This window comes from Brugia malayi, assembly GCF_000002995.4.
Source record: "Brugia malayi strain FR3 genome assembly, contig: Bm_v4_Chr1_scaffold_001, whole genome shotgun sequence".
Lineage (NCBI taxonomy): Eukaryota > Metazoa > Nematoda > Chromadorea > Rhabditida > Onchocercidae > Brugia > Brugia malayi.
In genome coordinates this window covers 3,422,582-3,438,678 of record NW_025062475.1, presented here as the reverse complement: position 1 = coordinate 3,438,678, position 16,097 = coordinate 3,422,582, and the positions used below count along the sequence as shown (strand labels likewise).

The 16,097-nt window shown below is 28.5% G+C and overlaps 2 protein-coding genes across 4 annotated transcripts; both read right to left on the bottom strand.

The window, feature by feature from the left end:
- Positions 1-261: 261 nt before the first annotated feature.
- Bm9019 (Uncharacterized protein) lies at positions 262-2,900 on the bottom strand (the record flags this gene model as incomplete). The annotated part of the gene is made up of 9 exons (XM_001894830.2): positions 262-375; positions 630-746; positions 938-1,015; positions 1,106-1,246; positions 1,370-1,465; positions 1,757-1,839; positions 2,263-2,287; positions 2,554-2,601; positions 2,859-2,900. The coding sequence occupies 9 exons, from the start codon at positions 2,898-2,900 to the stop codon at positions 262-264; spliced, it is 744 nt and encodes a 247-aa protein (XP_001894865.2).
- A 3,478-nt stretch (positions 2,901-6,378) lies between these two features.
- On the bottom strand, positions 6,379-11,258 carry Bma-cht-1.2 (the record flags this gene model as incomplete). 3 transcript variants are annotated; one of them, XM_043076409.1, is made up of 15 exons in its annotated part: positions 6,379-6,551; positions 6,865-6,912; positions 7,197-7,244; positions 7,529-7,570; positions 7,858-7,933; positions 8,292-8,426; positions 8,660-8,779; positions 8,871-9,056; positions 9,170-9,293; positions 9,411-9,535; positions 9,674-9,814; positions 9,966-10,104; positions 10,328-10,421; positions 10,764-10,811; positions 11,195-11,258. In XM_043076409.1, the coding sequence occupies 15 exons, from the start codon at positions 11,256-11,258 to the stop codon at positions 6,379-6,381; spliced, it is 1,563 nt and encodes a 520-aa protein (XP_042932343.1). The 3 variants fall into 3 exon arrangements, with proteins under 3 accessions (XP_042932343.1, XP_042932345.1, XP_042932344.1); XM_043076411.1 differs by lacking the exon at positions 6,865-6,912; XM_043076410.1 differs by lacking the exon at positions 7,197-7,244.
- Between the last annotated feature and the right edge of the window lie 4,839 nt (positions 11,259-16,097).

Here is a 16,097-nt window from a genome sequence, read left to right as displayed (position 1 = left end):
TAAAAGAATGTAATCGAAATCATAGTTAGACAGTGTGTTTTTCGTTTTCTGCGGAAGCATAATTTGTATATGCTGACGAAGGTCATCGTTAAATAGTAGAGTTTTTTTTTTTTTTTTTTTTTTCATTTCGGAATGTTAAAAAAGTGAAGAAATAATTCCGTATGAATATTCTTTAATGAAATTCCGCATATTTGTATTTCTATTGCATATGTTAAACATAATCTTTATTAAATTATATTTTACACAATTAAGAGAAATTAATTATTCACGAAATTGTTTCTTTCTTCTTTTCTTTTTCTTTTTCATTTTTGACACAACTTCCGTTGGTAGTGTAAATATTAATGCATTATCATTTTTTTCGATATTTTTTGCTTGCTATAATTGAAGACAAACGTTTATGACAAATTATATTAAGCGTAGCAGAACAGTAATCACTGTGATATTTGTCAAAATTTTTTTAGACAATCAAAAAGTTGTAAATTACTTACAGCCTAATCAATATTTATGTTATTTGAAGTAAACAAAATTGGAATATATGTATGTATGAGATTATCCATCAAATTTTTATTAGCTAATTGCCATACTCTTATATTATTTATTGGTAATTTCAGCCACCAAAAAACACTCACAAATAAAGTATCCCAATTGATTTCAATCCTCTGATCCTTCTTTGCTATCGTTTCATATCGTGCTTTGATTTCTTCAATTTTAGCAGCGAACTCCTCATCAGATATGTTTTTCATCGTCTGCAACAATATTAAAGCAATTTGGTTCTTTCTGACAAAATATTCGAGATTTTAGAAAGTTTCAATTCCTTTAAAATATATTTAATCCATGGAAATAGTTACAAGTAAATCATTTTATTCTATCAGAAAATTTATCAAATTATGGCTTAAAATTTCTTGTATAAAATAAATTTTTAAACAAATATACATACACCAATTTCAGGCTGTCCTGATTTTCGTTTGTCAGGTCCAAAGATGTCAAATTTTTTGTCCATAAAAATGTACAATGTCTAAAATATTAATAATTTAATAAAAATTGCAGGGGAAGTTTTATGTTATATTTTATTGTGATAGATTTGAATTTTTTCATTTCCTTTAACCTTATATCTTGGATCGTCGTCATCAGCAATTTCCATTATACCTTCTTTTATTTCCGGCAATGATTCTTCTTGTGTTATGACTTCCTGAATTTTTTCATTAGCTTTCATCGAATCTGTTTTTGGTTTAGTTAATGATTCAGCCTGAAATGAATTTTAATATTAGTTTTACATTTCGTTCCATAAAATAATGTCTTTCGAACAAAAATCATAAATAATTCAACCTTTCAAAATTAAAACTTTGATTTCCCCTAGAAAATCTACAACCTTTTTTGTACTGATCCTTTCGTTACTTTCCTGCCCATTTCCGTTTTTTGTTTTTCCAGTTATAAGAGGTACAACAACAGCAACTTGTTTCTTTATCTGAAATGACTTTTTTGAGGAGAAATTAATAAATGTACGAGAGGTTATCCTGGAAAATATTCAACTGATTTACCAATTCATTAAGGACATCGTTTTCCGGATTTTATTTTCGTATTAGTAACATTTTTTTTAATGCTTGAACTATATGAATTTATTTTTAAAATTAGTAAGACGGTTATTAATTTATGATTTGAAATGCAAGGATACATCATATTTTTTTTTTTTTTTCATATTCCAATATAAAGCATACATAAGTTTATTGTTAAAAATTTCAGGATATCCAAATCTCACTTCAGTGTTACTAGCATCCTTTTTCATTTCTGATCCATCAGTTTCTTTCTTCTTCAGTGATAGTGATTTGTTGTTTTGTGATACTAGATAAAAACAGTTCAGGTGATAGATTGGCTAATTGCTGTTCTTATCAATTAAACAATTTTATTGATTTAATGATCGAAGCGAAGACTATAAAATTTCTCTTTTTCTCCCTCTCTTTCCTTCTCTCTCTCTCTCTCTCTCCCTCTCTCTCTCCTCCTTGTAGAAATTGAGGAAGAAGCACTTATGTGAAGCTATTCACATAAATAGAATAGCTTCACTCAATCCAAACCCGAAGTAATTGATATATCAATGAAATGTTATTTGTTGTAAAAATGACAAATCAATTCACATCAACCCAAAAACGATTGATATGCTGTCGGTCAATCAATCAATCGATCAATAAATCAATCAATCAATCAAGATAATATTATTGTAAGAAGTGATAGATTAATAGCAGTAGTAAAGTTAATTGTCAATATAACCTTCTTGTTGCTGTCTTTCATTGATCTGAAATGTTAGTTTGTAATATTGCTCATATGTAATTGTTTGTATTATTATTGCAACAACAATAAAAACAAACAAAAAAAAGAAAAAATTACTAATGCAGTGTGAGTTCATATAACAATAACACATAATGTTTTTTATTTTATAGAAGATAAAACTTCACATAGAAGTTGAAGTTTTTTATCAATTTTTTTCAATTTCGAAAGTTAACAAAATGATTTAAATTGATTTAAAACAAATGGTTTAAATTGATTTAAATTGATACAAACTTGTTTGCTTTCTTGTTTTATACTCGTTTTGTTTGCTTGTTTTGATTTCTGAATGATACAAAACGGTAAATTTTAATAATTTTAATTTCTAAAAAAGGAATTTTGACGAAACTAATCAAAAAGCCACATATTTATTTAAAGTAGCGGAAGTTAGGTAAGAATATTTAATGTTTTATAATTTCAGGTTTACAACATTTTTTGATAATGTGCTGAAATTATCTAATTAAGAAAAATCAGAAAGAAAATAGCTGAAACAAATTTTAGAAAATTTCCCCAAAGAGATTTATATAAGTTACAAAAGTTACCTTTTTGCCACAACTACAGATAATATATGGAGTAAATATCATTGTAATACATGCAAACTGGATGAGTAATATATGCAACATTTATAGTCAAACCGGAAATCAGGAAATAGCAAAGTATTGAGTCGTTTTTTGGCAGTAATGATAGCTGTGTCCAGATACATTCTGGAGAAATATAAGGAAATTGCAACTAAATTTATGTCAGAATCGGTAGATTTTTTTTTTTATTTACAAAAGCGAATGCTTAATAAGTAATTCGAAACAATGAAATTTAAAAAGCACCACCAAGAAGCATAACGAAATATTGACAAGTTGAAAAAATTTATTAAAATTTACTAGATGTTTAAATACAAGTAAATCAGGGAAAGGTAACAAACTCTGATGTAGCACACAACTGATTTACGATATTGTGACGTCGAATTTCTGGTTCATTTAAATACTCAATTTTTCTAGCACAAACATTAATAGTATTCTGATAATACATACAATGAATTCATACCACCAAAATATATTGTTGCATCAAGTATGAAACTTCCTTCTGTTTTTACTTCATTCAATAAACAATCCAATTTATCGAGCAGCCGAACAGTAGCAAATGTGATAATAACAATGTTTCATTTATCCTTATCTAAAAGTTTATATATTATCACATGCATAACAGATGGTCATTTAACAGTTGTAAACGTATTGTGCACACGTGTGAACGTATTAACTGACGTTTTGTAATAGTTATGTGTGACGTTACGGCATTATATTCTAATTAGAATGAAGTTTCCTTATTTTTACTTGCATAAACAATAGAGATTCTGATTTTTGTTAGCTTGAATTCAGTTTAATTCGTTAGAATAACTATTATTATAACTGATATAAACGAATGCATTGAACGCATTGAGTGGAAGGTCTGTAACGATTTTATTCGCTAGCAACCAATGTGCAAAAGTATTAATCTATAATAGCAACAATACCTTATTAATTTGTAAAGTGTCTACGAATAAAATGAAGATGAATAAGTTGATGGGGAATTTAAAGGAATTATATGAACTGTGAGTTTGAGGTGTGTTTTCCTGTGAGTTATTTATTCTTTGTGACTTTACGAATGAGATGAAAATGACTAAATGAATAAATTTATCCGATAATCTTAATTCTTTATATAATGGGAGACAGGTTTTTATATTGTCAAAGAATGACTGTTAGATTAGAAAACTTTTATAGTATTTCGATATTGAAAGCAAATTTGATTTGGAAAAAAGGAATAGTTTTTAATGTATTAAACAAGGCACATAACCTTTGCTAGCAGTTAAAAATTTTTGATAAGCAGATAAGTTCAACAACAATAGGAGGATGAATATTGGAATAATCATTGTTTACATGGGATGCAATTTGAAACAGTTTTATATTTCTATTAATTTTTTTCATACATTTTGTAAGTTATTTGTAAGTTCGCGAAAGACTCATTTCGAGTTTCAAGAAATTATTACATTTTTCAAATATCACTTTCAAAAGTCATTATACTAAAAACATCTAGAAAAAAAAGAAAAAAACAAGAATGCTACACAAAATGAAGTCCTTAATAGTGATAATGATAATATTGATAATAATAATGGTAGTAATTAGAATTTCCATTGTGTTAATTATAATTATTGCTTTGAAATTTTTTCCTTTAAAATCTTTAAATAAAAATATCAATTTTTTTCTAAGTAATAAAGAACATCTCAATATCAATAATGATAGTAATGATAACTTTCATCATTGAAAGTTTTCCCACCGAAACTTTTTAATAAAATCAAAGTTTTTTAATTCCATTTTTTCGTGATTTTATAAATGCCAAAAATTATTGGATTAACACGATTAAAAAATTTACAACATACTTTAAAATTATACTATTTTTTTCTTCATTCTGAAATAATTATTTTATTAATAGTTTGAATTTAAAATAAAATATCATCGCAAGCATCTATGCCTCACATTGTTGAGTGAAATACCACTTGAAATCACATTTATAATACTTATCATATATCAGTGAAAACTTGTACATGGAATGAAATGAATAATACGTATTTCAAATATAGCAAAAACTTAATATTCTAAAATAATATTATAATATGTCCACTGATTTATATAAAAATGAATTTTGTACAAAGAAAATCACTTCACACATGTTTTTCACAACTAATCTGATTTTAATATCTTACATCTTTATCAATTATTTTATTTTTGATCTCTTATTTCTTACCTAACTTTACTATATGTTCTTTTTTCTTCTTTCTTTTTTACTTATACTAAATTAACATTCTTATCACGTGGTGAATCTGCAATTAACAAGTTGTTTTTTTTTTTAATTAAAGTTGATAATAATGCAATTTATTTTCTTATTTAATACACAAAAACTTTTAGAAACTGTAGGATATTTATAAAAATCAAAATTCAAGTTTGAAATAAAAATTATTTTTTATTGTAAAAATGAATTAAAACCATGACTAATTGAAAGTTTTATTAATTTTGCTGAAGAAATATTGTACAAAACTTATTTATAAAGGTGTATTTTATTTTTTAAACTATAAAATGACCATACCATATATGACCAGCTCTGGTGCAATGCATATGAAATAATCAACTAAGTTTTAAATATCTTTTTTTAATCAATTGCTGTTTTTAGCAGATTTAGCACTTAATTAAAATTAAATTTGATAATACTAGAATTTGTTTCCTTGTTTAACATACAAAAACTCTTGCAAATTGTAGGATTTTCATAAAACTCAAAATTTAAATCTGAAATAAAAAGTTTTAATTTTAAAATTGAATTAAAACCTCTTTACTCTTTATATAGTATGAGATGGATGGGTTTTAAATACTGTCAGTTTCTCATGTCATAAGAATGTCTCTTAGATGGGAAAACTTTTATAACATTTCAACACTACAAGCAAATTTGGTTTGGAACGAAGGAATGTTTTTTAACATATTAAACAATGCATATACTTCTTGTTAACAGTTGAAAAATTCTTAGATAAACAGATAAGCTCAGCTGCGATGTGGCTTACATGAGATGCAGTTTGAAACATTTTTGTAAAACTAAAGAAATATTCAATTAAGATAAATTTTAATATTATGGATTAATACAATTTTATTTGATATATTTTGTGAATTATTTGGAAGTGTGCGAGACACTTATTTCGAGTTTTGCGATTTTCAAAAATTTTAAAAAAATTAAAAAAAAACTTTAAAAATATCCATCATAAACCATCTGCTATGTGGTTAATTCATCTTTATTCTTCCTGTTTATTTGCGCCTTCTGCTTCTTTATTTCTCTCCTCACATAATTGTACTTATCTTCCTAATATAATATGAATTATCAAACGAGTTTTATTAAACAATAAACAAACCGTCAGGTTCTAGACATTCCTGAGTCCTGACCTGAAATGGATTTCAATACCATAGCGGTGTGTATTCAATTTATTTTATGTGCTATTAGCATTTTTACTCTAAACTTTTATTCTACAACTAACACATTACAGAGAACAACAAATTAGATGCATGTATCCGGCGCATTCGTCATGTGATCGCAAACTTTGATTGCGTCATTGAAGAAAGTAGTCGCTGGACATTGCATCACATGTGCAATGTTATTTGCGCATTGAATAAACAAATGGCAATCAGTAGGATGCGGGAACAAACCGTCACGTTCTGGACATTCCTGACCTGAAATGGATTTCAATACTATAGCGGTGTGTTCATCCACTGTATGATTGATAACATTTTTGAGACAAAAAAGACAAATTACAGGTAGGAAAAAATATATACGTGTGGATTCCAAATGATTTATCTGTCACATATTTCCAATGCATTTGTAAGCATTGAATTTGAACATTGCTTCAAATATGCATGTCTTCATCAGAAGCATACGAAAGGCTTCTTAGGTTTTCTCACCAAACTATTTCATATTTTAAATAGAATGCATAAGGAATAAATAAGTAGCGATCCAGCATTTTTATTCTTTGAATAACTAACTAACCTTCAGTTTCATCAGTATCATACGTTGTCGCTTCAGTTTCGGAAGTTTCTGCAATGTTTAGTTCCGTGATAGGTAATTTTTTTGGAGAAAAAAAGGACAAATTATGGTAGAAAGAAAAATATAAATGTGTGGGAATTCTAAATGACTTACTTGTTACACATTTCAAGTATATTTATTAAGTCTTAGCAAGCATTAAATTTAAATTTAGCCTTCAAATATAAATTAGAAGCATCAAAATGCTTCTTAAGTCTTGTCATCAAACTACTTCATATTTTAAATAGAATGCATAAGAAATAAGTAGCGATCCAGCATTCTTTGAATAACTAACCAACCTTCAGTTTCATCAGTATCATACGTTGTCGCTTCAGTTTCGGAAGTTTCTGCAATGTTTAGTTCCGTGATAGGTAATTTTTTTGGAGAAAAAAAGGACAAATTATGGTAGAAAGAAAAATATAAATGTGTGGGAATTCTAAATGACTTACTTGTTACACATTTCAAGTATATTTATTAAGTCTTAGCAAGCATTAAATTTAAATTTAGCCTTCAAATATAAATTAGAAGCATCAAAATGCTTCTTAAGTCTTGTCATCAAACTACTTCATATTTTAAATAGAATGCATAAGAAATAAGTAGCGATCCAGCATTCTTTGAATAACTAACCAACCTTCAGTTTCATCAGTATCATATGCTTCAGTTTCGGAAGTTTCTGCAATGTTTAGTTCCGTGATAGGTAATTTTTTTGGGGAAAAAAAGGACAAATTATGGTAGAAAGAAAAATATAAATGTGTGGGAATTCTAAATGATTTACCTGTTACACATTTCAAGTATATTTATTAAGTCTTAGCAAGCATTAAATTTAAATTTAGCTTTCAAATATGTCTTTATTAAAAGCATCAAAATGCTTCGTCATCACACCATTTCATATTTTAAATAGAATGCATAAGGAATAAAACAAGTGATTCAGCATTTTTATTCTTCGAACAATTAACCAACCTTCAGTTTCATCAGTTTCATACGCTTCAGTTTCTGTAATGCTTGGTTCTTCCGTCGTTATTTCAGGGTTCTCTGACTATAAATGTTTGATAAGTTTAGAACTCATTGGATAAGAAACGTTACATCGGTAAAACAATTTAACGATTGTAAAATAATCAATTTAAAATTTAAAAATATATACGAGTAATGGTAGATCTTACAATCAGTTAGTTAACATTCTCAGATAAAAATGATATCAGTCCTATCTTCGGTTTTCCCTAATCATCTTACTGGATGTTTATTTTCATCGATCTGTAAATTGACTTATTCGCTTCCTACTAATTATTTCTGCAATTTCATCCAGAATTTAGTTCAACATTTTTTAGAAGAGAAAAAGAAATTTTAATTATGTTCTACAGTGAAATTTCTTTGAAATATATTTCTCTCTATCCTACCTCGCCTTCAAGCTCACTGCTGATAGCATTTAACAATGGATAAGGACCTTTGCCACAGCTTTTACCCGTGAAATCATCGAAATCAAGAGCCCATATGAAGGCACCACCATATCCTTTCTCTTTAAGCCATTTCATCTGGAAATATGTAACTTTGTTTCAAATGTACAGCATAACCTGATTTTGATTCTGAAATTGATAATTAGAACGAAATAGTCACACAGGCAAAAATTGTGAAATTATTTTGAAAGATATCTTCGCAGCTATACTTTTTAGATTATTCCTCCCTTGCTCTCAACAAACTATCCATAAATAGAATGACAACAATGTTAGGCGCAAAAGTTACGACAATAAGAGAAATAAATGATTACTTTAATTCTGATAGTTTCCTCGTTATCATAACCATACCATTGGTCTCCTTTTACCATGTATGCCCCGACACCTTCTTGATGAACCGTTTCCTTGCCACCTTCTTTCAGATATTTGCATATCTTAAAATAGCGCTTTTAATATTTGTCAAAGATCGAGTTTGAAGATAATTAAGAAAAGTATTTGGAAATAATTTAATATTTTGTATTAAACCTCCCAGTAAGATGCAGTACCACCAGCAGGATTTGTTTTCGATGCTGACGACGGACGACTAGCCGCTGCTCCAATCGCTGTTTCCGAAGGATTATCTAATGTCCATCCCTGAGCGTACATCGGAATTCCAATGATAATTTTCTCTTTCGGCATACCCTTACTTGCCCAATAGTCCGCAGCAAATTCCTGGAGCAATGGTGAATTCATTTTCATACAAACGGGTAATAAGAAATTATATATAAGAAATTTTTTATAAAGATAAGAAAGATAAGAAATTTTTATGCACTTCACAAACTAACAGTATTAAATATGCCAATTCCAGAAACTTCTCCCTTTGTTGGATGCAATTTTCCGTGTAAATCGACGTTCTTCTCCCAACTACCGTGTAAATCGTATGACATTAGAAATAGGAGATCGAAATTTCTGCAAAGTTTAATGCTGAAGAAATATTCACATTTTTAGTACTCTAATTTTTATTATATCGCTAAATAAATGAAAGTCTGATATGAAAAATCGGCAAAGAGAGAAAGAAAAGTTTACTTTCCGAGAGACTCCACATTGTAACTTCCGTCAATAGTTCCCTTCCCGGCTGATACAGCAGCGGTTAAAAGTAATCGTTGCTTACCAGATGTTTTGGCTTCTTCCACAAACGCTGTTTTCATTGCCTGGAAATTTTATTTTCTTCTTTTTTTCCAGTAAAATCAACACACAACAACGAATGGAAATGAAATTTTCCCTTTGTGAACTGAAATTTGATATCAATGTCTGATTACAATGATAAATTGCTAAGAGATTGCGCTTACCTCAACAAGTTTAGCGTGTTCCTCAGCTACACCGACTGGATATTCCCAATCCAAATCGAATCCATCAAAATTATTCTTACGGAGAAATGCTATAGCTGATTTAATAAAACGTTCCGTTTTTTGCGCCGACTTTGCTATTCCCTTAATATATTGTCTATCACTAAATTTATGGAAAAGAAAACAATAGGACGTCCCGAGAGTGCCAACGAGAGCAGATGTCAACAAACTATTTCTGGAAATTTTGTCGATATGTTTGACGAATGCTATCATTTTGAAGAAAACAGAAACTAACAGTGAAAATTGCTGATCCGAAGTTGTAGCCACCATAGGAAAGAAGGACTTTCAGTCCTGGGTTCGTTTCTCTCAGTTTCGTCACAGCTGAGTACATTCCTTTCGACCATTCAGTATCTTCATCGTTCCATTCAAAAGGTCTAAGAGAGAGAGAAGAAAAAGAAGAATCACAGAAATGGTATTTGGTGGGACAATTGCGCACTCATTGGAAAAGAATATTGAGCAATAACTCAAACTACTGAAGCACACATATAAACACTGCCGGAGTAACTGATAAAATTTTGAAAAAATTTTAGTTTCAGTTTGAGCAAAATATGAAAATGGCATTCATATTTACTATCACAAATATCATTTGCAACTTACTTTGAATCACCTAATTCATCGACTTTAGCAAATGCGTAAAGAATGTGGGTGCATAGTCCATTTGGAATATTTCCAGGCAAGAATTTACCTTCTCCTTTAAAATGAAAATGCATGTTAGATTGACAGATAGATATTATAATTAATATTGTGACAATAAGATTTACTTTGCTTAATTTCATTTATGTAGTTTCGATTTGCATATTAGTTTGCATTGATGAAGGCACATATAGAAATGGATTTAAAAAATCCGTAATGAAAAGAATTTGCGCTTATGTTGGAAGCTGAATTACTAATTATAAATTGTTTCTTCTCATTTTATCATAGCCATTACAATCAATGGCTTCGAATTTTTATTTGAAAAACTGCGCATTTGTTTAGAAACTCTTTTTCTTGAAATTATTTAATTTCTCTAATAAAAATGAAATTATCACTGAACCATCTCGATACTGAGCCCAGTTAGTGTAGTAACATCCACGAACATAACCTGCAATAGGCTACAACTTAGAAGTATATTCAAAAGTATGCCATTGCTAATTTTATTCTATTTATTAAGCACTTTGTATTTTTTCAATAAAATGTAATATTTTATTTTATGTTTGAAGTTCTTCGTGAATATTTATGATCTTCAATTTAGCCTTTTCATTTGCCAAATGTATGACAGTGTGTACAGTTTTGGATTGAATAACATATAAAGAAGTTATTATTATTATTATATTCATTAGAATGCGGTGTGATTAAAGAGTTTTTTTAATTGCTATACCTATCATAATATTAATCTGAGATAAATCGACTTCATTGTTTCTTTAGAAATGATATTTCTCCTTCTCTGTTCACGTTACTAACGTGTCATTCTATTGAATAACTTACCGTGTATAACAGTAATTGTATTACTGAGTATAATGAAAAATAATATTAGCGTAGTCCGATTCATATCACTTTGCGAAAGCTGTTGTCCACTTCTGTATTTCAATATTTATTGCTATGAATAATTGATATTTATTTATATTAGTAGCATAATTCGTAAATATGAAGTAAATATATGTATTAAGAAGGAATAATTAATCGAAATTTAGTGAATATTTACATCAATAATTAATGAAAATTAAAATAAAATTATTTTCATTGAAATTAAACAGTAAGGGATTATTGTATTGGATGAATTAATACTGATGATTATCGGTACACACTGAAAACTAAAGAAAAAATTCACTGAGAAAAACGATGATGAAAATTTTCAACACGTTGATATCATTATATCAAATGGCTAATTTCGTTCACTTTTATATGTTATTCGCTGAAATATAAACATGGAAGTTGAAATCGTAATAAATTAATTCAAATATACGTGACACTGAGAGTTACATTGATGTTAGGTAAACAAATTACTGTAAAAGATATCGGAAGCTTGACTTTGATAAAAATATTTATAGATGGAAAATGTTTGCACAGCTTGCAAACAGAACCAAAAAGCAACAAAATAAAATAAAAACAAATATTAGATTGTAACAGCTGAGCCAAACACAGAAATTAGAAATTTACTGGATACGATACTAGGACGAAATTAACAATTTACTGGAATAAATTGTTAGATATTCACACAACTTTGTAAACAGATAAAATCAAAATGCACAAAATATAAAAGCAAATTGAGTGGAAAACAATCAGAAAAATAGCAATATTAAGCATAAACATAACACAGTATAATCAGATGTTCTAAATATCTGAAATGTTAAATAGGCGCTCCACAAAGTACTTACTAATTAAATAATAGTCACTTAAGTTAAAAATATCTGTCTTCGGTGAGTAAATAATAAAGCTAAAAGCTGTAAGACTAATTATATGTATATTTTTTCCTAGTAGAAATCAGTATTTCGAATCGAAATTGCTTCTCTGAAGACTTCAGCACAACTTTTCTAAACTTCATAATTATGTAATGAGGGGTATTTTTGAAAACTGCCAGGATATGACTTTTTCCTGATCACAAATGCTATTTTAAAAGGACTTTTTTGATTGATATATATTCTAAATAAAAATGCAAATTAATACCAGAAAGGAAGTTTTGTAAAAGTTATTAACACGAAGAGTCATGCACATTCCAATCGAATTGTGTTTTGTTTCATCTATATCTTAGATATATTTTTGATCCTCATAATCCATTTTGCATGCAACAACTTCCATCTCTGAGCGTACATCGGAATTCCAATGATAATTTTCTATTTCGGCATACCCTTACTTGCCCAATAGTCCGCAGCAAACTCCTGGAGCAATGGTGAATTCGTTTTCATACAAACGGGTAAACATGAGAAATTTTTATGCACTTCACAAACTAACAGTATTAAATATGCCAATTCCGGAAACTTCTCCCTTTGTTGGATGCAATTTTCCGTGTAAATCGACGTTCTTCTCCCAACTACCGTGTAAATCGTATGACATTAGAAATAGGAGATCGAAATTTCTGCAAAGTTTAATGCTGAAGAAATATTCACATTTTTAGTACTCTAATTTTTATTATATCGCTAAATAAATGAAAGTCTGACGTGAAAAATCGGCAAAGAGCGAAAGAAAAGTTTACTTTCCGAGAGACTCCACATTGTAACTTCCGTCAATAGTTTCTTTAAGACCATCAACTAGTCATAGTTTTAATTCATTTTTACAATTAAAATTAATTTTTATTTCAAATCTAAATTATCATTTTAATGAAAATCCTACAATTTGTAAGAGTTTTGCATATTAAACAAGGAAATAAATTCTACTACTGCCAAATTTAATTTAAATTAAGTGCTAAACAACTAATAATAGCAATTCATTAAAAAAAATATGTACTTTCAATTTAATTGATTATTTTATATGCATTGCACCGGGGCTGGTCATCTGATAGTTTAAGTAATAAAAAAAACTTTAATAATTAAGTTTTGGACAATATTTCATTAGCGAAATTTATTAAAATTTCAACGAGTCACAGTTTTAATTCATTCTTAGAATTAAAATTAATTTTTTTTTTTAATTTTCTTTTTTTACTATGGAAATCCTGCAATTTGTAAGAGTTTTTGGAATTTGAAACAAGTAAATAAATTCTAAAATTCATTTTTTACTTGCATAAACAATAGAGATTCTGATTTTTGTTAGCTTGAATTCAGTTTAATTCGTTAGAACAACTATTATTATAACTGATATAAACGAATGCATTGAACGCATTGAGTGGAAGGTCTGTAACGATTTTATTCGCTAGCAACCAATGTGCAAAAGTATTAATCTATAATAGCAACAATACCTTATTAATTTGTAAAGTGTCTACGAATAAAATGAAGATGAATAAGTTGATGGGGAATTTAAAGGAATTATATGAACTGTGAGTTTGAGGTGTGTTTTCCTGTGAGTTATTTATTCTTTGTGACTTTACGAATGAGATGAAAATGACTAAATGAATAAATTTATCCGATAATCTTAATTCTTTATATAATGGGAGACAGGTTTTTATATTGTCAAAGAATGACTGTTAGATTAGAAAACTTTTATAGTATTTCGATATTGCAAGCAAATTTGATTTGGAAAAAAGGAATAGTTTTTAATGTATTAAACAAGGCACATAATCTTTGCTAGCAGTTAAAAATTTTTGATAAGCAGATAAGTTCAACAACAATAGGAGGATGAATGTTGGAATGAATAATGATGGCTTAAATGTGATTTTATATTTCTTTGAAAGATGTTCAATTAAGACAAAATAGATTAATACAGATTAATACAGTCTATATTTTGTAGGTTATCTGCAGGTAAGCGAGACTTATTTTGAGTTTCGCGACAACATCTGTAGCTGTAATTTGCCAAAGAAATGCATTTCATTTTCTTTATCAGGCCAAGCTACACCAAACCATTTGTTTTGATATGATCTTTTTTTTATTTCATTTTTTATTTAATATTTACAATATTTTACCAAATTCAATAAAGAGATCCATATCGCTCACACTGAATATAGAAAAATAAGTAATTAACATGCAATAACTTATGCTATTCTAATAGTCCAATAAATTGAAAAGAAATTTTTTTTTTAGAAGGCTTTTTTCTCTACTGTATTTTGGAAAACTGCAGACGTAAGTAATGAAAAATAAGGGACTTAAATTGATCTCACCATAATGCAAGATTTATAATTACGTCTTCTGTAAATATATGCAAAACTTAGTAAAAAACGTGATTAAAGTTAGTTTAAATACTATCTGATGAGACTATTTTGATAACATAGGCAACATTTTAAATCCTTTTGTCAACCAGAAATGAAATGTGCAAAAAAATGTTTTGCAAACATCCATGTCAGAAAACACATCGACCTCAGCCTCAGTGCAAACGCTGAGGAAAATTTTTCAATGTTGAGTATGAATTGAATGCTTGAAGGGTTGCATCGGAGCTCATCGTTAATTTCGATAGTCTATTGATAATTTAAATATGTTTGTGAATTTGAAATTAATGCACATGGAAATATGTTAAGAAATATCCGTGATCGTTGTACAGTAATACAAAATTCAGTAAATGGTGCGATGCAGAAAAAGCAATGAAAAGAAGCAGTTATTTTCTCTATTAAGCCAAATCAGCAAACTTTTCATTTCTTTTGGTCTTTTTTAGGAAGGTGACACCTAAAGTGTTCATTCTAGTCGTAACAGAAAGCAATCAACAATTCGCGAATACTTCAGAAGAAATACGATAAGGTGCGCAAGAATGAGAGGCTGCATGGCATTTCTGGTGCTATCAACAGAATGGTGCACAAATTTTACAATTTAATTGAGCCTTATATTGAATCTTTGCTAAAGTTCTAAGTAATTTTTGATAAACTTTTGTTTTCCTGAAAGGTATTATTCGACTTTTGTTCAATGTATCACTATCAGTGTAATGCTTCCAGTCAATTTAAATAAAAATTTCGATTGTTTCGATTGTTAAAATTCCGTTTATTTCAGTTTTGTGGAACTCTCAAAAATATATGAAACAATCCGGGCGTTGCTATATATCAATAGAGTTGTATGTCAGTGCTATTATGATTGTATCGGTGATACAAGCTCTGATACCACCAGATATTGCAACTCCACGGATATTCTATTTTGAGTAGCAGCGGCATCTTTTGGGTGAAAATGCATCTCACAATATCATTTAATCAAAGAGTTAATTAATCATGCAGCAAATATTTGTTATATTTTTTTATCAATTCGTTAGATGATTAAGAAAATAAAATAGAATCGATTGCATTGAAATGAAAATAATTTGGCTTTGAAAATGTTGATGATAAAAAATTTCAATTCTTTCAACAACAAACATCAAATTTAAGGGAACAAACATTATATGTTCCTGTAAATGGACGTATAATTAGCTTTTCTGAGCAAAATATTAAAGGCCAAAATAGTAAAATTAATCGAACGCATACGACTGAAACAAAGAGATCACTGAAATACATAACAATAGTTGCCGATGAAATTTAAAAATCTTACAAAGCCTCAAAAAATGAAACATTGCAAATTACAAGTAAATAAGAAGTGTCGATAAGAAAATTACTTGAAACTTTTTCTGTTTCTGCTAATGACATTGTATTTTATCTCTGCGAGACATTTTAGTATTCATAGTTTAATGAAAGAAAATTATACATTTAAATGTAATCGCTGAAATCAAAGGTTTGATAGGTCTCAAAGTTGCAAATGAACTGAATTAGAAATTTAAATATTCAGCATTTACGGATTACTAGGCAGGATCTGAATAAATTTGCGGAGTATGAAACAAACATCAGTTTCGTTTC